Here is a 23,401-nt window from a genome sequence, read left to right on the forward strand (position 1 = left end):
ATGAAAATTTAACATCGTGGGAGTTTTTTTTTTCATCCATAAGTTTTTCAACATTCCATCGATCGATATTCCAATCAACTTGATAATCCTTTTGCTCAACCAATCAATTTTCGATCAACATCAAGTTGCATTCCCTTTTTCAACGATTTTATGCCCACGTTTTGGACAAGATTCATAGAACGAGTGAATAAGTCGTTAACAGCGATGTGGATGCTCGAATCAAGTCGGATCGGTTCGGACGTGTGCACAGGTGGAAAACTTATCGTACAAACGAACTCATGCACGGTAGAGCTCGACACGGTTGTTTCATCGCTTTTCTTATTCGCTCTTTATATCGTTTTTCCCTCTCGTTGCTGCACTCCCTCTTCCATTCGCACAGCGTTTATCTCTTTCTGTTTCTATCGGCAATGAGTTTTGCACTCGCGACCGTGAAATTAGACGAGTCTCGCGATTGGATTCATCGCATGGAAACGCCAGTCTTGTATTGGTCGCCGTCCACTCGCGTGCCGGTTAAGTACGAGAGTCTCGTGTGTGCATGCATGGGCATTGACTATATCCAGTGGAGATTGAAGTTTGCTTATGTCGTCTATAACAACGAAGAGTACGATAGTGCGCGATAAATTTTTCAATGTTGAAAGAAAAAGTGTGACAGCGACTATATACGCGAGCCTCGTATATTAACGTCCATTTTTCCACGGCTTACGTTTTCTATCCAATTTATTAATCGTGGTTTTTGACTTGTTCCACTTTATACTAGAGCAGCAAACTCTTTTTTCTATTTGTATATCAAGCCCCTTAGTTTTTTTCTCCGTAAGAGAATTCAGTTCTAGTGCAAGGGAAATCGATTATTTTACCAGCTCATTCGAACCGTAGTGAAAATTGGGTTTATAAAAATCATTGGAAATAACGTGGGCCAGCGGTTTTCGCCTTGAAGAAATTCGATCTCAACGGGGAGATTTTTTGCATGGGAAGTTGTCGGTGATCGGATTACTGAATTGGTGAAAAAATTAGGAAATTCGGGAACGAAGCCCGATCGACGACAATCAATGAGTCATCGTTGAAAGATTTTTGTGTCCACTTAGTCGCGAACTACCTTAGAGAGCCGAGATTGCTTAACCAGACATTTATAACCGGTGACTACGCGATGAGAAGGCACGACGAGGGGGCGGTCACGTAAATAAACACGCCGGTAATCAAATCTCTATAAACAGGAAAATTGCCCGTTCGAGGAAGAGTTTGCACAATTTTTCTTCCTCGTCCACTCAATAATCGTTTTTATTCCTTTGGTCAGCATATCGAGACACTAAAGTTTCTGAGCCGGTCGCTGTACTCGAAATTATGGACGCGGAGGCACTCGAAAAGTATCTGCAACGAGAACGAGAACGTTTTTCAAAATCTGTTCTTTCGAAACGTACACGGAGAGACTTTTATAGCAAAAATTACTGTGTTTTTATAGTAACGTCCGACCACATCGATATTATAGTAATAATCGCTACAGAGAATAATGCAAAAGTTTGGGGAACCATTGCCACACTTCATAGTAAATAACGCGCTGTACTATATAAAAAAAAATGAACATCGAGCGAATTTTGATCAAAAACATAGTAAATAATGAAATGATTTGATGAAAATTTAGGAGATGACATAGCAGTCGTTTCTCTGTGCTATACCAAAAATTGCATAGTTTCGTATTTTCCCTTTTTTACCACACTGAATTTTGCTCAATAACATAGCAAAATTCATGCGCCCACCAATTATACGAGGCGTTGCTCCGTATAAACATGAAAATTAACCAGCGGCACATGGTAAAATTTCAAGCAATTTGTCCAGTCCGATTCACCAATTTTTAACATTCCGCCAAAGACACGAGTGACGCTCGGATATCGATACATCATTTCATGTAAGAATGTCGCAGACCTAAATTTAGCCTGTCGTAGATAGTAAAATTCGAGAGAACTGCTTTCGGTCTCAAAATTACTACGCACTTTGGTGAAATGTAATAGAATGGCGATATATAACAGCGCTGCTACAAAACAGAAAATTTTTCTAGCAAATTCATCCGAAATATTCGTATAAAAGTCTCTCCGTGTATTTCCGTTTACGTTTTCACGAAAAAGACCTCACTGAATCCTCGCGAGATTATCCGTTCCATTTTTACGTCACCTTTGCTTCGCTCATCTTGGCATAAATTTTTTTTGTCGTCATCATCCTTTTTTTGCCCGGCTAAATCGTTTTTATTTTATTTGTATATCACTAGAGAGTTAGCTCGACGAAATGTAGCCAGCTTAACTTCCCCTTGAGTACTCGGGACAAACTGCGTGACGGATAAAAAAGGTCCCGAAATGGGCAATGCGTATACACGTGAAAGTACAAACAGATTCGTGGGTGTACGTACGTTACCAGTTTTTCCTTATCTTCTCGACGACAGATCGCAAATCTCACGAGATTTTCATGTCTGAAATAAAATACGTACGAAGTAGTCTCACTCTCCGACAACTCGCTTCTCCAGGCTTATTCTTTCCCTTTGTTTTGGAAATGTCCGACGACGCGAACGATGCACTGTTTGTCCGGTGTCGTTCTCGTCCCCTCGGATCGCGCGTCAATCTGTTTCTTCGTATTTTTATTTTGTTTACTAAACGTGTCCGAAGGAAAAAGGGTATTTTGAACGAAACGAATAACGGCCTCGTAAAGGCGACCGTATAAATACGAGGAAATATTTGGAGCTCGTTCCCGCCAATTTCACTCGTATCAACGGCTCGATCGAGCTCAACATTTGTTTGTAAACAAAGCAATGAGTTTTCTCGATCGAAGCAAACGTCGTTCCTCCCGACCGAAAAATCGTTCCTTTTGACGCCGTTCTTCCAGTCCCGATACTCGGATCCGAGATTGCCGATGTTCGATGAAAAAGTCGTTGCGACTCCTCAGCGATCGAACGACGACACTAAATTTCTGGAACAACAACATTTTTCGGATGTTTACACACGTCCGGTTGCTAGCGACGGACAAAAGGACTTTGACAAGGCGAAAAACGCTCGAAAACGAAATTAGAAATGAAAAAAACAAATTTCTCGTAAATTCAACGTACTTTGCATTCTTTTACAGAACTCAGAAAACTCTTTTTACCCTTCCGATGAGATGGGGGCTCGCACATGACGTTTCGAGGCATAAGTTCGTGCAAAAGGATTCTCAACGCCGGGATGTAATAATTTTGAAACCTAATTGTTTTATCCCCCGTATATCTCTCGTAGCAAAACGATATTCTTTGAAGCCGAGGAGCACGGACGTCGTGAAATCCACTTTCTTGCCGTGAATATATATATATAGCGGAGAAAACATATGCAAGGCGACAGAGGAAGAGAGAAGGAAAGAGCAAACGAAGGCTTCGCGAATCCCCACTTTCTACATTTTCCCCACTTTACTACATTTTCATCTTTATCGCATATTTAGCATTGTAAGACACTCCGTGTGAATCACACGAACGTACATTCGTAACGTTGAGTATAAAAGAGGTTAGGTTGTCAAGAATCGTACGTGGGAAGTAGCGATGGCTACGCCCTTATGTTTAGTATCAGCTGATACATATATTCGTCGGTCTCGAGTAGCAAAGTGCGGAGTACTCGAGTTTCGACGGCTCTTTACCAGTTCTCTCATCTCATTCCCCCTGTCTCTGTCTGTCTCTCCTTCTCCGCTCATTATTTCCCTCTCCGCATAATTCACATTTCCACTTTTGCATAATATCTATAACTGTACATGCTGTTCCTCACTTATAACACAAACGGAGCGGGTAACGTCAGCTTTTCTTTCACCTTCTATTCGTCTTCGTTCTCGTCTCTCTTTCTTCTCATTTTTTTTTCTCTGTTAACCTCGTATTCTCACTTTCGTTCTCTCTCGCCGCAACTTGTCGCATGCCTTGTACGCAATTACCCCACCGTGGCTCCTTAAACGTTCTTTTTTATGCTCCTTTCGTTTTATCTCAACATCCCTCGTGGGCTCTCATTTTTCTCTCCTCAATTATTATATATTTTCTTTACACACGTCCACACTCTTCTCGCCACGGCAACTGCACTGTTTCCCGCCTTTTCTCACTCGTTCTCGTTCTACATCGGATCGTTTTCTAATCTTGCGGATTTTCGTTGAACTAAGCGAAAAACGTCCAGAAAAATCCGACAGCGTTGTTAAACGAATTTTTTATCCCACGCACTCTCGAAGGAAACGATACGGAAATAAAAATAGTTTGTTTTTCAAACGTTATAATTGTATTCAGCTGTGGAAAAAGTACTTAACGTTAATTGTTGGTTTGTTACGTAAATGGAGTTTGAAAAATAGTCAAACTAGCTCCGAAAGAACGAGTTCGAAAGTCATCCCCACCCCGAGCATTTCGTTGCATGTACGCGCCGTTCATAACGAGAAAGTAAACAAGAAAATTGCGTGTTTTTTGTTTCGTAAACTTCCTCCGCCACAGGCGTTCCCCTCTCTTAGATTTATAACACACTCATATTATCTCCCACTCGATATGTTCCCCACCAGAAAGTTGCGTTCCCCGTTATTCGTGGGATTACCTTTGTGTCACTATAATTACTCTTTTACATGGTCGTCTTATCTATCTTCTCGTCATTTCTCGCAGTGTGGGTTACGTGCGAGAGTACCGGGCAGGAGCGCCCTCTGCGTTCCTCATACCACGCTTAATCGCGAGGCACGTGTGTGAGCGACAGTGCCTTCCCGCTACTCCCGCATCCCGCGCTGAGCGATCAACGTGCTTCTATTTTTTATTTTCTCGTTATCGCACTATTCGATATATAATGACAAAAAATAAGACTCGTCATTGTTATTTTCCATTGAGCAAAGAAACTACACAAAAGTTTTCGTCCTCCATTGTTTTTTGTCTTCCGCAGTGTCAACGCCAAAAACCCGCCGAGTGCGAATTGTGTGAGGTTAGGAACAGTTTTTGATATTACGCGCATGTGTTAACCGGTGAAAAGTGAATAGTAGGAGTCAGTGAATGCTTCATTCGTCGTAAACTCGAAAGTTTGGAGGTTATAATCGCGAATTTCATTTGAATCCTCATTTTTTAAATAACGTTTCACAAATTCGTTTCAAAATTTCGTTACGTGTGTATCGATAGTGCGTCGCCTCTCCTCGGCCTTCGACCGTGATTTCTGTGAAAAAAAACGATTTGGTGCATCATCAGTGTTTGTTGTGCGATCATGATTTATATTGTTATCGATGCTCGTGTCCCGCGGAATTCGATCGGGTACATCGATTGAAATGATAACGTATGTGTGTGCTACCGAGCTGGGAAATCCTCGAATTTTATTCGATATCTGTACGGGAGTTTGACCTCTCGCCTCTTTTCAGCTTTTATCGATGAATATACGTACCCAATATACTAACCCACATAACAAATGCTCTAGTCCATGTCGCATATAGAAACTCTCTAAAATGAGAGTCTCTATAGTGTCACATTGTTGCCATTCCGACGCTACTGAGATTGAAAATCCCGCCATTTCTTATGCACCACTCAAAGTGTCTCGAGTTACCACTCGAGCATTGTCTCGAGTTACTTTTTTTCATTTTTATCATACCACGTTGTCAACGCGTATACAATTTACGATTTCGTCTTGGCTTTTATACCAACGACGTATACAATTCCTCGTTTCGTCCAATTTCTAGACACAATATTTATCACTCATTCCGTACGAATTAAAAATAGCCAATGCGCGTGTCAGGCGATGAATTTATTTGACAAAAATTATTTTCCAATTTACTGTACAAATTCGTACATCATTATCGTATACGAATATGGACGCTCAGCTCCGTTAGAATGAGCTGACGTTTACATTTGCAAGTTTTTTTTTTATTATTTTGCATATTCGCAAAGATATGGATTCCAGATCTTGGCTCATAGGTGTGTTTCGAGGTTATGTCCCCGGTCCCGTGGTGTTTTCGCGGAATACATTCGTGATGATTTTTTGTGAAATTGAATGGAAATAAGCAGTTTACAGTGTCTTTTGTATATGCGTATGTGCCACAAAACGCGTAATTCTCGTTGAAATAAATTTCTGTAAGGCCATTCGTCTCTCAACAGCTGGCGTTTTGGTCGAAGAAATTTCGAAAAATTCGGAACGAGTTCTGTGCGAAAATAGTGAAAAAAAAGTGTGATTTTGGCCTCGCATTTCGGAGATTTCGACGCAGTGATCGGTCGAAGATCTCCGCAACGTTTCTATTTCTGACACTCGGAACTTTTAGACAGAGAATCGGTCGAATCTCGTCGGGAAAATTGAACTCTGGAAATTAGCAAAAAGCCACCTTTTTTCAAGCACCGTGATCAGACACCGACCGCGATCGACGCTCTCAAGTGTGAAATGTAAGAAAAAAGTGATTCGAATGCTGCGCAAGTTTTCGCGAGTTTCCGTGCATTCATCGAAAATCCACGGTAACGTGGCTGCAGCCGGACTGCTTTATTTTTTCCCCTGTATGTGAAAGGTTCAATGCTCGAGCCGCCAAGACTGTCTCGCGTTGGTTCGCGCAATCACAAACGTACGAAATCGAATCGATGGAATGTGCTCGCCAGTATCGAGATCCCACAAATTCGGTGTCGTATATTGTAACTGGGTGGAGCTTCTTTTCGAGTGCGTTGAAAATTACGCGCTCGCGATGTCAGATATAAAAGAGACAGCGGGCATAAAAATAACGTCGAGGTAGGAACTCTTTGCCGGATTAATCGAGAGATAAGAATAAAAAACTACGAAGAAACGAAACTGCGCGAGAGTCTGCAGTTTTATTCCAGTGGCTCATTCGGTCCTCGGTAGTTTCATTTTTCTGCAAATATTCTGTCCCCGGCTCGGTCGGCGTACAAGCGGTGTGCCAAAAGTCACGCACGTTTCTGACGTTCCACGAGCTTCGATATTCTCATCGTAGAAATATTCCCTCGATTCTCCTCAACGAAATGCCACACAAAAAGTCTGCTGTCGTTGAAAACGCTGTAAATACTCTGCGAATATGGCTAATGCTGACAGAATATATTCGAAGAGACGGTGGCTCGAGCCACCTCGTGTGCACAAGCGCTAGCTTACAATTAGAGTTTTTCTAAGAGCCGTAGAGTGTCATAAAGATTTTGATAAGGCTTTCATGACTTTTCTCTGCTTTTTATTTATCGCGCTCGCGGACGTCGTTTCTTCGAGCACGTGCACTGATTCTCACTACACGCACATAACCCAAGATAGCCTCGTTTTATTCAACCGACGTTCTCTCTTTTTCTCTCTCTCTCTCTCAGTCTCTCCTGTCCTGGTAGTTTCTTGCAGAAACGCAATAATACGTTTTTGCTCGGGCGCATGCCGACATGACTCATGAAAATCGAGTGTTCCGCGTCTCGATACGTCGGACTAAAATTTTCGAAACTTGATCGATTATTCGTGCTATTTTTGACACCTGTGACATGCGGGAGGGTCGACACTTGTTCAAACACACGAAAAAGAGACGCGACTTCGAATCCCTCCCCTCCGAAGAGTTCCGTGTGTATTTATTTCCCAGTTCGCTTCTCTTTGTGCTTTACATTTCATGATCCGCGCGCATACCCGCGGCTTTGGAAAAGCCCGCGTTTGCTGGCCGCGCCTCTTTTTTCCGCAAACCTCTCACGGGTGAGTTATTAATTTCGAGCCGCGAAATATATTCTTTTTGCGAAAATTCGCAACAGGCGAATATCTCCCTCGCTTCTGAAATATATTCGTTAGAAATTTTCTTCGCAACTATCGATTTTTTTCAGTGTGTTCTCGCGGTTTTTGACACCCGGAAGAAAATCGAGGCAAATATTGCGGTGGTTTTCCATTTTTTTTTCCAAATTCCAGCCCCTCCCATAGATCAGCCTCCAGTCTCAGTTTTCTGTTCCGGCAGGCTCGAATGAAAGAAGCAAAGAAATAAAAAAATTCCCTAATTTGTGTCAAGTAGATAAAAAAAAAATAATAATTTGAAAAACGAAACGATTCGTTTCGTTCGATGAAAGTTCATCGGATGAACGATTTCCAAAGATTTTCTCGATATCCAAATATCGACAACGGTCACGTGTCCTCAAATATTTTATTGGAGGAGATTTCGAGGAGAATAATAGCATTTTGTTCCATCGAAGATAGACTCGTGCATTCGAGACTGGTTTCTCTTATCGTCGTGTTATCGCGACCTTGAAGATCGAACGCTTTGCACCGTGGCAATAAAATATCGTCACAAACTCATTTCAATTGTGCAATAGGTATCGTTTCGGAAAATTGTATCAGTGGCCTCGCGGGTTCTCGAGCAGGAAAAGCGACGTTATTTGAGCGCTCTATTCGCTGCAGTCGTCGTCTACAAACATTTGGTTTTTCATTCACTAAGAAAATTGGGAATCGCGCGTAGTACGCCTCGGTGACGAGCGTGAATATTATCTCCGTGGGTTAAAGGGGCTCGGCGACCGAAGTCGATGAATCCAGAAAATAGCGCTTTTCGAAGCGAGCATGAATAAGGTGAGAAAGAGCGAGGAAACTCGAACAGGGATCGCGTAAATATTATTCTCCTGTGTTGTTGCCTGGGACGATCGCGGGGCCGAGCGAAGATGGCGCGTCGGCTCGCACAGCGGAAATAATAGTAAACATGGACAGAGTGAAGTGTCGCCGAGGACTCTGTGTTGTCGCAGTGAGTTGGAATAAATCCGAAAAACCGTTAACCAGTGGATCGATCTCAGTGCAACGTCGTCGTCCGTTCACCGCATAAATAATCATTCCAAAATTCACATTATTTTTTAAAGCAGTGACAAATCCATTCAAATATTTTAAACACAAGAAAATAAAATTGCCGCCGATCCTCGTCATGACTCTCAAGAAAGATGCCAATAAACATTCGAAAAAAAATAATAAAAAATCACAAACAACGACCAACGAAAATCCTGGGCCCGAACACTTTGAAAAATCCTCTTCTGAGAACACACACAAAAGGGATGAGACAGGTGGGTATTGTATCGGGGATCTACGATCACCTCTCTATTGATGAGATTTAATGGAACGTTCGCAGGGTTTCTCCTCCGTCATCGATTTTAATTCGCTCTTAAATTATTGCTAAGTGCTTTGCTCTTTTTCTTTGTGTAAATATGCAACGATGTTTCTCACCCATTTTACAAACTCGGAAAATAGTTTCTTTTTAAATGTTTCATTCGTAATGGTCTCGCCACGTTTTTACACCCAACCTGGAAGAGCTCCGGGTCATCCTTTTGGCACTCTCGCGGACATCCGCCTGCTTCTGTCGAGTCACTATTTAGTTAAAAAAAATATTTTATTAATTTTTTTAAATGACTAAGCTCTCGATCGATAAAAAGGTTGCAAATAATTTCTGGAAAGTTACTAAGACTTTGTTGAATGAAAATATTATTCAACGAATCAGATGATTTTTTTTTCGATGCACGAAATCATTATTTTTCTCTGTCAACTTTATCAATGCATTTGCATCTTTTGACAGAGCCACCAGTATTTTTAGACGCGTCAACATAACGTCCGAAAATTCATAAAAAGTTTCGGGTTTTGCATTCATGTGCTGCCAGTAATTTGAAATCGTGTACATGCAACTTTAACCCTTGGTGTGCACACCTTCACAGCGAGACATTTCGTGCGCATGGGGTTATTTTGAGCCCAGGTCATTTTTGACATCGAATATCTCGGTAACTATGCGCTTTTCGGAATAAAAGATTTAGTCACTTTTTGCAGTGAATTGATCCAACTCTGAGGCTGCAAAGTCGGATTTCCAAAAAAATCTTTTTTCATTGGTCAAAAACGTGCTCAAAGTTGACAGTGCGCGTAAAAAGCACTTTTTCGGGTGAATCTCTCGTAAAAAATTAAATTTTGAGTTTTGAAGAAAATCCTTACAGAGTTTTACAGACGAGGGTCCATACTTTAAGGGAAAAATAGTCCACTTTGCAACCGTTCCAAAAAGTGTATTTATTTTGGAGTATGAAGTTGACTACGCTCCCTAATTTTAGAGAGGGGGTAACGATTTCTTAAGGAAGTTGAGGCTGTACAGTCATCTTTTTTACCCAAAAGTTATGACCTGTACCTTTCAAAAGTTAGGCCAGTTTACAGTTTGGCAATGTTGCATACACTTTAAAGAAAAGTTGGGGAAAAAAAGACGAAAAACTGGTGAAAGCTCAATCGAGAACACGAACGGTGACGATCCCAGCCTCAAAAAACTTCACGGGAAACAGATTATTATTAATATAATCTCAGCAAATCTCCTAATAAATCTGAAAAAAATTGACATTGTTCGGCAAGCCTTGCTCATGTTGTCCAAAAAATTTCATATTTTTAGCATCATTTTTAACGGAGATATCACTGAATGTGTCTTGACTTCCACAAGATTACATGTTATTTGGCCTAAATTGTTATTGATTTTTCTCAGCAACGACGCTCCTAAACTGTCTGAAAATTTAACTGATTTTTTTTACACTTCACTTTATAAGATGCAATCGGTTTAAAAGCGATGACATCATTTTCATTCTAATGCCTCAACTTCCTTAATATTGGGGGTTTTACTTATGAGATGCTCATCTGTAAATGCCGTTCATGTGAGAAAAAAATGTTGGGATCAACCCGACCCCATATGCACACTAAGGGTTAAGGTACACCTGCGAGTTATTGTGGCCTTTCACAGAAATTGAAAAGACTTTTTGACTTTTAGTACCTTTTCCCCTTTCGTTGAATTATTAGCTTCTAATCGATTTTTTATTTTCGGATTCTTAAATAAAAGTTAAGACGACACAAATACAGAATGGAACGTCGACGTTGAAAATAGTTTATTACGATCGGAGCCATAGTTTTTCATACATTTCCAATGTAATTGGCACTAGAAACATTTTATGGCTCGCATACATCCTCAAGTTGTACGAGAAGGCGAAGTTGTGGAAAAAAGGAAATAGACTCGGGGCTCTTCCATCAAGGTGTGGGACTCGGTCGTATCTCGCTTTAAGAAAATAGGGAAGAGGGAAGAGCTCGTGAAACTCCCGGGAGACCGAACTCATTTCCACGAGAACGAGAGAGACTCTTATTTATTTATATTATCGGCATGGAACTTTTTCACTCTCTCGCAGTATCTGCGGCATTTGATTTCCGAAGATCTCGATCGAGTCGCGTCACGGATGGTAGAAAAAGCGTCCGTTACGAGGGTTCCAAGCGAATTATTACCGCGCCATTATTTTCTTCGTCATTTCGAGGTACGAAAGCCCGGAAAAAGAGTCTGCGTGCTAAAAACTTGAACCGATTGAATTTCAATGTTAAAATTCGCTTCATTACTGTCGCTCAGTCGACAATTGAATTTTCACTCGTTAGTTCACTCGTTAAACATTATCCCTCGGTGTTGATAAACTCAAAGGCTGGAATGACATTGACGAGTTTCCCTGGCAATTATTTGCCAGAAATTCAGAGGCGGAAGGCAGTTTCGTTGCGATGCTCGTAACCCTCTGCGGTTGACCACCAACTTTTCGAGCTCGATCATCAACGAACGTGTGCCGCATAATCATTATTATGTCAACCGACGAGAGCCCCTCGAAATTCGAATTCGTCAAGCGAGGTTTTTCGAATCTGCATTAAAGTCGTACTTTTCGTGGATGCTTTTTCCTGACGTTTATTCACCTATGAAAATTCCTGTGGTCCGTTGTTCATACGAAATTGTCATCGAGCCGTAACGAAAAGTGAAAATGATTTTTCTCTCTCGCGCAGTTCTATCTCTTTCGAAGAATAATTAAAAATGGGGAGCCGCGATACACGGAACAACCTTTCTCGTGCTTGAGTCAACTTTTTTGCATTTTCTTGCTCCTCACATTCCTGCTTCAAAGTGCTTCGAACGTTGATGAAACTCTTTTCCTGCAAAGCTTTCAATTTTCCTCTTTAATTAATATGCCATATGTTGCTGACGAACGCTCCTTATACGAGCTGCTTCTAAATATTTATTTGCATCGAAGTTAGTTCGGCCTAAATCCAATCAGATTTCGACGACTCTTCCTGTATTTAACCTTTTTTTTCTACTATCTCGTTAACTCAAATATCATCAAGATTCATCTCTTAAAGGAGATTCCTCGCAAAAGGAAATACCTCAAACGTCTGTTAGAGAGAAGCTTTAAGGTAGGAGTCGCGCGACAATCGATATTATACGAACTCGTGATTTTTAAATTATATCATTTTTACGTGATAAACTTTCATATGGCTTAACGATTTAATTAGTTACCGAAGATTATATCAAGAAATTTACGATCAAAAATAGAAATATAACACGGCATCTTATGAGAAACCCATCCAGCCAACACTATGATTGCAGAATTCATTTCCTTATCGATTAGATATAGTTTATGTTAAAATTCCGACTCGTAGATTATATTATAAAGATTCCAATGTGACCGTAAAAATATAGGGCGATCGACTCATTCGAAGAGAATTTTTAAAATAATCTCGATGAAAACTCAGAAAATTGAAGGAGATCGACTGCCATGAAGTGGCTCGATATACTCGGCAACGTTAAGAATGTATACATATATGTATACTTTTCGTGATAGCCGGCGAGTTTGGAGGCTAGGATATTTTTCGACTGTCAGGTGAGAAGAGAACCGATATTTATCTATATATGTGTATATATATTGAAAAACTGAGTCAAATAAGTAATCGTAATATATTTCTAATCATAAATTATTAAATATGATGTTGTGGCAGTACGACAACTGTATTCAGAATATCTGCATTCCTAAATAACTGTATGGTGAATATCTTCCTTCCGAAATATCTGTAATCATAAATATCTCAATGTTCAAATAACTGTCTGGTTAAAAAATTGTCTTCTCAAATAACTTTATTCTTAAATAACTGTATTCAAAAAATATCTCTATTCAGAAATATGATAATGTTTTAATATTTTCATTCTCAAATATCTTTCATCACCAAACATTTGTACTCACAAATATCTGTAAACATAAATGTGATCAAAAAATCTTCATTCATAAATATCTGTGTGTTAAAACTTCTCTATTTATAAATATCTGCATGTTCAAACAACTGTAATCATTAATATCTCTCATCCAAAATAACTGTAATCATGTAGAACAATTGACAACCATATGAGTCAATGGTATGATGTTGTCTGCGGTCGATATAGTAGGGCGAACACATACACAATTGAGGTTGTATGTACTAGTAGCCCGAACATCATACCATTGACTCATATGGTTGTCAATTGTTCTACATGATTACAGTTATTTTGGATGAGAGATATTAATGATTACAGTTGTTTGAACATGCAGATATTTATAAATAGAGAAGTTTTAACACACAGATATTTATGAATGAAGATTTTTTGATCACATTTATGTTTACAGATATTTGTGAGTACAAATGTTTGGTGATGAAAGATATTTGAGAATGAAAATATTAAAACATTATCATATTTCTGAATAGAGATATTTTTTGAATACAGTTATTTAAGAATAAAGTTATTTGAGAAGACAATTTTTTAACCAGACAGTTATTCGAACATTGAGATATTTATGATTACAGATATTTCGGAAGGAAGATATTCACCATACAGTTATTTAGGAATGCAGATATTCTGAATACAGTTGTCGTACTGCCGATGTTGTATAAATTTATACGAATAGAGTTTAAATTGCCCTAAGATTTATTCAATACAGAAAACCTTTCTTATAACCTATTTTATTTCGATGATTAATAAATAAGTCATTTGTCCATAAATAAGTCATTTGTCCATAGAGTCGCGCGACCTTAAACGATCGCGAGTGGATGTTTCGAACTTTGATTTTTGCGTTCTTCTTCAGCTGTGAAGGGTCAAGCTTTTTCGGATTTCATTAAAAAGTAAAATATTCTGGGGAAAAAATACTTCGTGGGGATTACCGCGTTGAGAGCAATGTTTTTGCTGGGGATGCAAACTTCGAAGGAGTCGAAAGAGTACTTTTCTTCGTTCGGGAAATTGATCCTAACAAAGACTCTCTTTCCCTCTCTGTTTGGAGTCGCACGATCTCTAACAATTATTCGTATCGAAGCTTCATAAAAATTCGAAGATTCGAAAAGTAGGAAGATTGCGACATTTTGGAAGAAATTTCCCCCGAGGCTGACATCTCGGAATGAAAGAAAAATAATGGTATTGATACATTTCGCTGTCCTTTAAGGATGACCGATCATGACTTCGGAGTCAAAATAGAGCTCGAAATTATTTTACTCGTAGTTGTTCTGATTTACGTTTACCGATGTTGAATATTCGTCTTGTCGATTTTAAGAAGCATAAATAAAAGAAGCATAAGAAGCATAAGTATTTTCATAGCGCAGTAATTCGTGAAAACTGAAAAAATTATGTCGTCAACGACTCTGTAGTATTCTCCATATAAGAATTGTAAACAAAAGACACTTGGCAACGTTGCGATTGTAATATCCTGTATTAGTGTTTGAAGTAAAGCTAGGTTACGAGCGCTGGCGGGATCATCCGTTAATTGTGACGTTGCCAGATTTTTCAATACTACTTCGTCGTTCTCACAATTTTCAACCGGAAATCAAAACTTTTTTGTAAGATTATTTTGTTAAGAACCTGGCGAGGTACGATTTTTATATTTTTTACCAAATTTTTAATGACCCATTTGTCCTAAAATAGGTTTTTAAGGCCTTATGGACACATGTGATGGGCGGAAAAACAGACGATTTTTTAATTAGATATTCTTCAAGTGCACAATCACGAAATTTCATAAAAATCGGAGCATTAGATTCGTAGCTGTGGGCCAACCTGATTATTGATCATTTGGAATCGTCTTTTTTGAAAAATACCTTTGCGGTGGAACTAAAAAACTATTTATCCGATCCATACTGAATTTATACCACTTATTTATTATAATAATAGCTCGGGCCTGGACGAAGGATTTTGTATTTTGTTGGAAAGAAAAGCAGCAAAAAAACCGAAATTAGCACCTCAAAAAATGAATTTTTTGTTGAAACTGTCGCCATTTTTTCTAAATCAAAATTTTACGACGCTGAAGTTTCCAACGTTGGAGTCCAACGAAATGAACGAAAAAAACGTTTGTAATTCGCCAATTTTTTATTTCACGAATCGTTGGTGCAGCTTGAAAAACTACGAATCGCAAATTTGGCAGGGAACAAAATAGGAGAATTACTGGAATTATTGGAGAGTTTTTTTCGATCATTTCGTTGGACTCCAATGTTGCAAACTTCAGCGTCATAAAATTTTTACAAATCCTTCGTCCAGGCCCAAGCTATTATTATAATAAATAAGTGGTATAAAATTCGTATGGATCGGATCAATAGTTTTTTAGTTATCATGCCCATCGCAATTTGAGAAATTTTTTGATAAAAAAAATTGTACAAGTACATGAACGTATGTACTAATGAATGTCGTTCACAGTTTTTCAATAAACATTTATTTTCTAGTCGAAAAAAATCAAGAAAATCACCTTTTTTTTGCCCGCTGCCAGTGTATTTAAGGCCTTAATGAATAATCTTGAATTTTAGGCGAGAAAACCGTGTTCATGGCACTTCCGGTCGATCTTTCTCCATAAACGACCTGTCAAAATAATTGACGACGCTGAAGTTCGCAACGTTGGGGTCCAACGAAATGAAGGAAAAAAATATTTGACATTGAGCAATTTTTTTATTTCACGAAGTATCGGTGCAGGTTGAAAAACTACAAATTGCAAATTCGACAGGAAACGAAATTGAAGAATCACTACAATTATTGGAGAGTTTTTATTCATCATTTCGTTGGACTCCAATGTTGCAAACTTCAGCGTCATAATAATTGGATAGTCAATCTAACCCAAATTTTGCTAAACGTCACGTAAAATATTCGACCTGGTGCTCGATCACATTCTCATAAGCTTTTTCCGCTGCTTCAACGTGCTAATTTGATTTTCGTTTTATTTCAAAAGATCCTTCATTTTGCTGTCCGGGATTGTTTTTAAAAGCCTTTTGAAAAAACTCATAATCGTGTCAGCTGCGAATGCCATAAACCTGAAAGTCCTTGATTTTTGTTCGATCGAAGGCTCGTCCACGAGCGCGAGTCTTACGAGTGTCGACGATTCAGAAGCGGTGAAAAACGAGGAGGATCCGAGGCACGGTGTGGTGTACGGCAGTAGCACGAGCAGCGGCGGCTCGGGCAACCCCAAAAAGCTCGATCGCAAGCCCTCCTTGCGACGAAAATTTGGAGCGCTGATACGTGGGAGCGCTGAATTACCGGCTGCTATTAATCGCGGCCTTCAGCCAATACGGCGAAGCCTGAGCTTTAGCAAGGATTTAAACCGCGTTTACGAAACTCAACCGGCATCTGCGGATCGTCATCATGCAAGAACCAGAAGCGCTCAATGGTACAACAGTCTTGGCTCGTTGGCTGAAAATTCCAAAGACGAGGAAGACGATTCGACCCACAATGCTACCAATAATTACAACAACAATAATAATAATAATAAAAACAAACTCAAAAAGCACAATAACGAGGATGATAACAGTGCAATTGTTAACGTTCGTAATTCGGAGGTTGATGACGACGATGACGACGACGACGACGACGAAAGATTCGGAAGGGAAAAATTGGGCGGAAGAATCGTTGCGAGAACTCACAGTCTTTTGGACAAAGATTTTGTAAGTCGATCAAATCTTTTTTTCCTTCTTTAACGCCGAATTTCGAATATCATTTTGTTTTATGTTCAGTGTAACTATTTGTTATTCGGAATACCGAATTTTGTTGAAATTTTCAAATCAATTCTCAAACTATTCAGAGACTTCTGAGCTTCGTAATTATAAATAAAATCACGTGCCAAGCAACAAAATTTCGTTAAAAACTTAGTAAAAACGATAATAATGGTGCGAAGAGAGATCATTTTTGTGGGATACGTCCAACAAAATTCGGTTCGAGTGTTCATTCTACGGAGATTAAAAAACAAAATTTCGAAATGCATTTTGAAAATCGAAGCGTATTTCGAAAGGCGTTTTTCATTCTCGCTAGAACTTTTTCCCTTTTTTATTTTCTGTTTATTTATATCTCTATTTATTCATGTATTCGTTATATTTATTTTTATTTATCAAACTTTATTCCATTCGTCGAACATTGAAAAGAGAAAAATTCATCAATTTTTTTCTCCAGAATTAATTAAAGTTCGTGGAGCTAGAAAATAACAAAAAAACAAGCAATTCTCGTTACTGATTTACAAGGATTTCAAAACCAGACTAGATTCCGAGAATTTGGATCGTGGTACTGTGGCCTGATGGTATCATTTTTCGATAGAGTCGAATATGAAAATTAACGAATCTCAGAGGCGATTTTCTCGTTAAAATTTGTACTTACAAGCTTTTCGTCTTCTCGAAGTTTCTGTTTGTAAAATATCCTCTGGTTGCTATTCGACAAATTTCAACATCAAAGTGAAACGATCGACTCTCTCGTTAATGGCAAGTAGATTGAGCTTCACATGGCTTTCTTGCGTCGCAAGATTTTCGTTCGATCGTTAAATCCACGTGATTGAAGGAGCTCATCCATTTCCTCGAAATGAACTTCCGGGCCAGAACGTTTTATTCATTACTAACGGTATTACGTCATCGGCAACCTCCAATCGCTTTTTCGAAATCGATAGTAAAATCTCGAGTGATTTTTATCAGTTTGCTATTTTTTTTCGGAGTTGCCACTGCAAATTTACACGAGGAAAATCACATTTTTCCAAAATTCTCATTTCCACTGAACCGTATTTTCGCTACATAAATATTATCTTCAGCATATGTAAGCTCAGAAAAAAATTCGTCGAGGGAACCGATGTTTCGTTGAAAACTCATGCCGCATCATGGCGAATAAAAAATAATTTTAAAAAACTCGATTCAATGATATTTTGCATCGCGGTGGGCAACAATCTGAGCTGCGGAATGAAATGATCGAACGAATCGAATTTTTGTTCGGTTAACGAGACAACAGTGGAATTGTACCGGAAATATTCTACGAATAACTGACTTTAAATTACAGTAAAGTAAAAGTGCATGTGGATAGATTGGCGAAATTTCAGGTCAGGTTATCGAACATTTAGTAAATAATAAAAACTTGAAAAATCGTAAAATTTATACAGCAGCTTACGGAGATTCCGTCATCACGGCATTTCTATTGAAATTTTAATAATTCATACACTAAATAATTCTAAATTCCTGATAAAAACTGTCTCGCAGATAAAAAAAAATTTAGAGATGAATCCGTAGCGACGATAAAAATAAAGAATTGGCGAATGCTTAAAAGAGATATTAACGATAGAAGTTGGAAAAATGGCAGAAGCAGAATCCTGCACAACTGCGACTTCTCAGAGGTTAGAAATAAGTCCAAATTTGCAGTGTCCCAATTTGCGCAACCGAAAAAAATGGTCATGCGAAAGGAATATTTGAAGGAACTGCAGAAAAGGAAAATCGATATTTCATTTTTTTTCATTCAAAGAATAAACATGACGCTGGAAACGGCTTGAATTGGATGTTTTTAAAAATCTATTCTCACGATTTATTCCTAGGACGAAAGCGTGGATAAAAATCAATTGGATTGTCAGAAAATTGCATATAAAAACCGAGTTAAAGCTTGAACAATTGATCAAACGTTTCATCGTTTTATGTTAAATTCTCATGAAAACTCGAGACATTTTCGAAATATTGCGATGACGATTACACCGATAATTGGATTCCGACTGATTCGCATATAAATTAGATACGCATAAACTTCACCCCGAGGCGTTTTGCATCGACATTAACAGAGCTCGATTGAAAAAACGAAAACCATTGAGCGCACCAGCGTTAAATATGTTCTGCATGGGAATTCTATAAAAAATAGGAAAATGTATGGTTGTGTAGCCATCGAGTATGGAAACAGCGTCGGAAAGTGAATGCATAATTTCAGACGCGTCTCGTTATGCCCCTCAGTATCGGAAATGTCAATATTTTCGTTGCACTTTTATTGGGAGACGAATTTTCCAGATTTCGAGATAGAAAAACGTTTCGAGATAGATGTTTTGTTTTTCGAGAGAACTTTGTTCTTTTCTCCGCTCGCCTTTCCGTTCACCCGCGATCGAGTAATGCACATCGAGCGCATGTATATTTTTCATTTTACTCCAAGTACGCAAACAGTCCGATATTGCTGGTACTTTTGGTACGACAGTATCGGAAGAACCGCATGTTTCGTCTCTTCACATATTCCCTCCTTTATTTTTCTCCTCTTGAGCGAAGAAAACGGATACGAGCGATGCGAAAATCTCTGTCGAGAGCTTTTTAGATCCGATGAAAAGAAAGATGAAAAAACTGGGGGAAAAAAAATCTTTTTTTCATCGTATTGGAACGTACGGACCGTTGGTCGGGAATGAAATTTTTTCATTCCAATTTTCAATTCGAACATTCGACGATTGTCAAATCTTTTCGGAGACTGGCCTGCACTCGATTTTTAACGAAGACTCGAACGAATAGTTTCGCTGGTCGTTGCAAATAAAATTCCTCTTTCATTGCATTTCGAGGATTCGAATTTCGTAATTTTTTAATCCCCTAGGACCTCCTGAGGACCGAGTAAATCTCCTGCATCACGGCACACTTTCCATTGACGACGCACCAAATAAAGAGCGTATGCCGAGAGATAAAAACACTCTCGCGAGCGGTGCAAATGAATTTAGAGACGGAAAGTACTCGGAGGGAAATATTTTTATGAGAAAAATTTCCGCGGTATCCGGATGAACCCTTCGGATTACGAGCTCAATATTTTTCTACATGTGCAGATATTTCTCTAAGCCGGAATGTGCTCGAGGCTGATAAACTCACACGCTCTCCAGTGACGCGATATATTTTTTGTCATTCCTTCAATTTCTCATTTTTTTATGGGCTTTTGAAATATCTTTTCAAGTAGGACTTTTCGCAGGCTTTTGTTTCTCAAGTTCCATTCTCACGGTCCGTTTTTTTACGAGGAACGCGTTCGACAATGGGAAGTGACTCTTCTACTGCTTAATTAATTCGTTTAATCTTCTTTTTTACTCTCGCAATCCGCTTATAGGGGATGCGAGATGATGATCCATTTATCAAGGATGAGTTTCATTTTCTCAAAATGTTTGTCAGCAGAATCGAACAAAATTTTCCAAACAATTTTTTTCCTCCTTTAATAATGGATCAATGAAAAAAAAACTGAAGTTAGGGTAAATATTTACAATGTTCAATTTTGCTGAAAGTCGTCCTGAATTTTGTTTCAGTATCATTGTCAATAGAAATTATGTGGGGGCTCATTTTAGGGAGGGGGAAAAACTAAAAAAAAATCTAAAATATCCGAATGAAATTTCAGTTTCTTCGCTATATTGTTATCAGTGAAAAATGGTCCCAAAATCTTTGGCAACGTGTGATATTGATAAAAAATTATATTACGATGAATTTTAAATGGGGAAGTTAAAAAAAAAACACGATTTTATTTTTAGAAGCGAAATTTCAAAGTATTGCAAATATTTACCAAAATTAGTCGCGATTATAGCTCGATCGGTGTGCCTCGAGATTCCTGACACGCGAAGTACGTAAATATGAAATAAAAAGTTTATTCGGAGTTCCAGCTGTCAGCAAGAGGTCGTTATTGCACAGGAAAACTTTTATAGTTCATACGCGGCCGGTAGTCCAGCGTTATATCGCTCCGACAAACATTTTCTTCCGAGCCTACTTCGTTCATCGCTTTCGTTCTTTTCCCCGTTTAGCGAAAGACGAACTTTTTCATTACACGTGCTGGGGAAGACGAGTGCGTGGAATGACCGGCAACAAAATTCGCTGTTTTATTCCTTCCTACATTTCCTCGAGATTAAAACGTTCGTTTCGGAGTTGATAAAATTGAATTTATGTTTCATCAGTGTTTTTGTTGGCGCTTTCAAAAATAAAAAATATCGAAGGAATTGTAATTTAATGGCGCTGAAGTTTGCAATATTGGAGTCCAACGAAGTCATGTAAAAAAAAGCCTCCAATGATTCCAGTCATTCTCCAATTTCGTTCCCTGCTGCCGAATTTCCAATTCGTAAGTTTCCAACCTACACCACGTGGAATAAAAAATTGGTCAATTACAAATATTTTTATCCTCCATTTCGCTGGACTTCAACGTTGCAAACTTCAGCATCGTGCAATTCAATTTCTCAAAGAGTAGCGCACTAACTACGACATAAAACAGTGGAACAACACCAAACAAAAATGACTGAATAAAATTAAATTTTTTGAACGATCCAATCCACAGCATCGAAGCGATATTTTCTTGAATTTTAAGGCCGCGCGTGAACTTTATGAGCAGTTTGGCTGCTTACTACGAAAAGTAAATATAACGATGGATTCTGTAAATATTTTTCGTTACAGGGCACTTTAAACGTGAGTCTCGAAGTGCGTGCCATTTTTGAAGAAACTTAACCTCAATGCAGTGGTGAAGTTGTTACATGCTCGTCGTGTTTGCACGAGTATGGAAGACGAGAAATGACTTTAGGACGCGGTCCTTGTGGTCGTTTGACTATTGTACTTTCTGGTCAATCTTTGTGTGTGTGTGTGTGTGTGTGTGGGGGGGGGGGGGGTGTGGGTGTGTCGTGTAAAGCAAAGAGCCAGCTGAGCGACGGAGGGAGGCCCCGTGTGGCCTTTCGATAACTTCGACCCATTTCTTGGCCATTCTTCGCGCGAAGTGAGTGAGAATTACAAAAATTGACAGTCGAGAAAACCGAGTGAAAGCTCCGCGCGTTTCATTCAGCCATTTTTGTATCGTCGCCTTCACTTCGCTTTTCCCCTACGACACTCTTCAGTTCTACAGAAAATAAAGGAAAAAAAAATGCGAAAAGTACCCTCAGCTGATTGTAGGAAGGCGAAGGCGACTTGCTTTCCTTCCACCTTCCGCTACTTCGGTCTACGTTCACTGGTAATGGAACGAAGTGACGAATATCGGATTAACGAGACGGACGACAAAGTCGCGCGTCAATCAGAATGAGCGTATGGCGTATCGTTATATTATTGATTATTAATTAAGCGAATAATCGTTGATGCACTAACGATGAGAAAAAAGTTTTGTCGAACTGGATTTAAATGGATGGACCATTTCTTTCTCAGGAATGATTTTTATTACAACAAAATTCTGGGCGAATCCGTTTGAAAATCTATTTTCAAATATAAATTTGTTTATCGCTACGAATTTATTAAAAACCAAAATGTTTTAAAGATCAGAGAAAATAATTTATGATCAACAAATCCGGGCAGCAAAACGAATCAATTCCAAAGCCGTGAAACTGAATAATTCATTGACTCATTTCGATTCCATCGTTCGGTCAATTCGATAGTTGAGACTTCGACAAATATTATGACGAAGCAACCAGAAAATGGACCTGAATACCCGAACGAAATAGTACCAATCGTTCGAACGAAATCACTCGGTTCTCGTGATTCGTTGATCAGAAAAAATTGCTACTTGCCATCCAACAATGAAGTTTAAGGTTTTGTTGCTAAATTTTTTTAGAGGGTAGGGGTGAGAGACGAAGCTCCTATGCCAATACATTGAGTGACGTCAGCAATGCCAACTTATGGATATTGAATGATTACTATTCGTTCAGATGAACAAGCGAAAATTTTCAAGTGTGTGAATGATAATATTAACCACAGTTCGGAAATATACGTTCATTTAAAATGACACTGCAGTCTGCAACGTTGGAGTCCAACGAAATGATTTTAAAAAGCCTCCAATAATTCCGGTAATTCTGCAATTTCATTCCCTGTCGAATTTGCAATTCGTAGTTTTTTAAGCTGCATCGATACTTGGTGAAATAAAAAAATTCGTCAATGTCGAATATTTTTCTCCTTCATTTCGTTGGACTCCAACGTTGTAAACTTCAGCGTCGTCATTTTAATCACTTAAGGTTGACAGCAAACTTGAGGAAGTTGAGGCTGTATAGTCATTTTTTTTACCCAAAAGTTATGACCTGTACCTTTCAAAAGTTAGGCCAGTTTGCAGTTTGGCAATGTTACATACACTTTAAAGAAAAGTTGGAAAAAAAAAGATGAAAAACTGGTGGAAGCTCAGTCGAAAACACGAACGGTGACGATCCTAGCCTCAAAAAACTGTACGGGAAACAGATTATTATTAATATAATGAAAAATTTCATATTTTTAGCATAATTTTTAACGGAGATATCACTGAATGTGTCTTAACTTCCATAAGATTACATGTTATTTGGCCCAAATTGTTATTGATTTTTCTCAGCAACGACGCTCCTAAACTGTCTGAAAATTTAACTGATTTTTTTTTACACCTCACTTTATAAGATGCCATCGGTTTAAAAGCGATTTTCATTCTAATACCTCAACTTCCTTAATCTCGGTAATTGAAAATTCCGTTGAAATAAAGACAAAGTTTG

At 38.7% G+C, this 23,401-nt stretch overlaps 1 protein-coding gene and 1 long non-coding RNA gene across 7 annotated transcripts in view; one reads left to right on the forward strand and one right to left on the reverse strand.

The window, feature by feature from the left end:
- The first annotated feature begins 471 nt into the window (after positions 1–471).
- The window catches only part of LOC122419533 (pleckstrin homology domain-containing family G member 5), a 155,252-nt gene continuing 132,322 nt past the window's right edge, over positions 472–23,401 (forward strand). Inside the window, exons 1-3 of one of the 6 annotated variants that reach the window (XM_043434176.1) lie at positions 472–781; positions 8,243–8,971; positions 16,051–16,646. In XM_043434176.1, coding sequence (XP_043290111.1) covers positions 8,836–8,971; positions 16,051–16,646 — 732 coding nt within the window. In that variant the 5' untranslated portion in view covers positions 472–781; positions 8,243–8,835. Of the gene's footprint in view, positions 782–1,174; positions 1,190–4,446; positions 4,932–5,057; positions 8,972–16,050; positions 16,647–23,401 lie in introns of those variants that run through there. The other 5 variants (XM_043434177.1, XM_043434173.1, XM_043434174.1 and 2 more) reach the window with 5 other exon arrangements.
- Positions 957–3,020, reverse strand: LOC122419545 (uncharacterized). Its single transcript, XR_006262923.1, has 3 exons — positions 2,396–3,020; positions 2,125–2,314; positions 957–1,365 (listed from the first exon to the last, which is right to left on the reverse strand). It is a non-coding gene; the product is annotated as an uncharacterized lncRNA (long non-coding RNA).

Source organism: Venturia canescens, chromosome 1, assembly GCF_019457755.1.
Source record: "Venturia canescens isolate UGA chromosome 1, ASM1945775v1, whole genome shotgun sequence".
NCBI lineage: Eukaryota > Metazoa > Arthropoda > Insecta > Hymenoptera > Ichneumonidae > Venturia > Venturia canescens.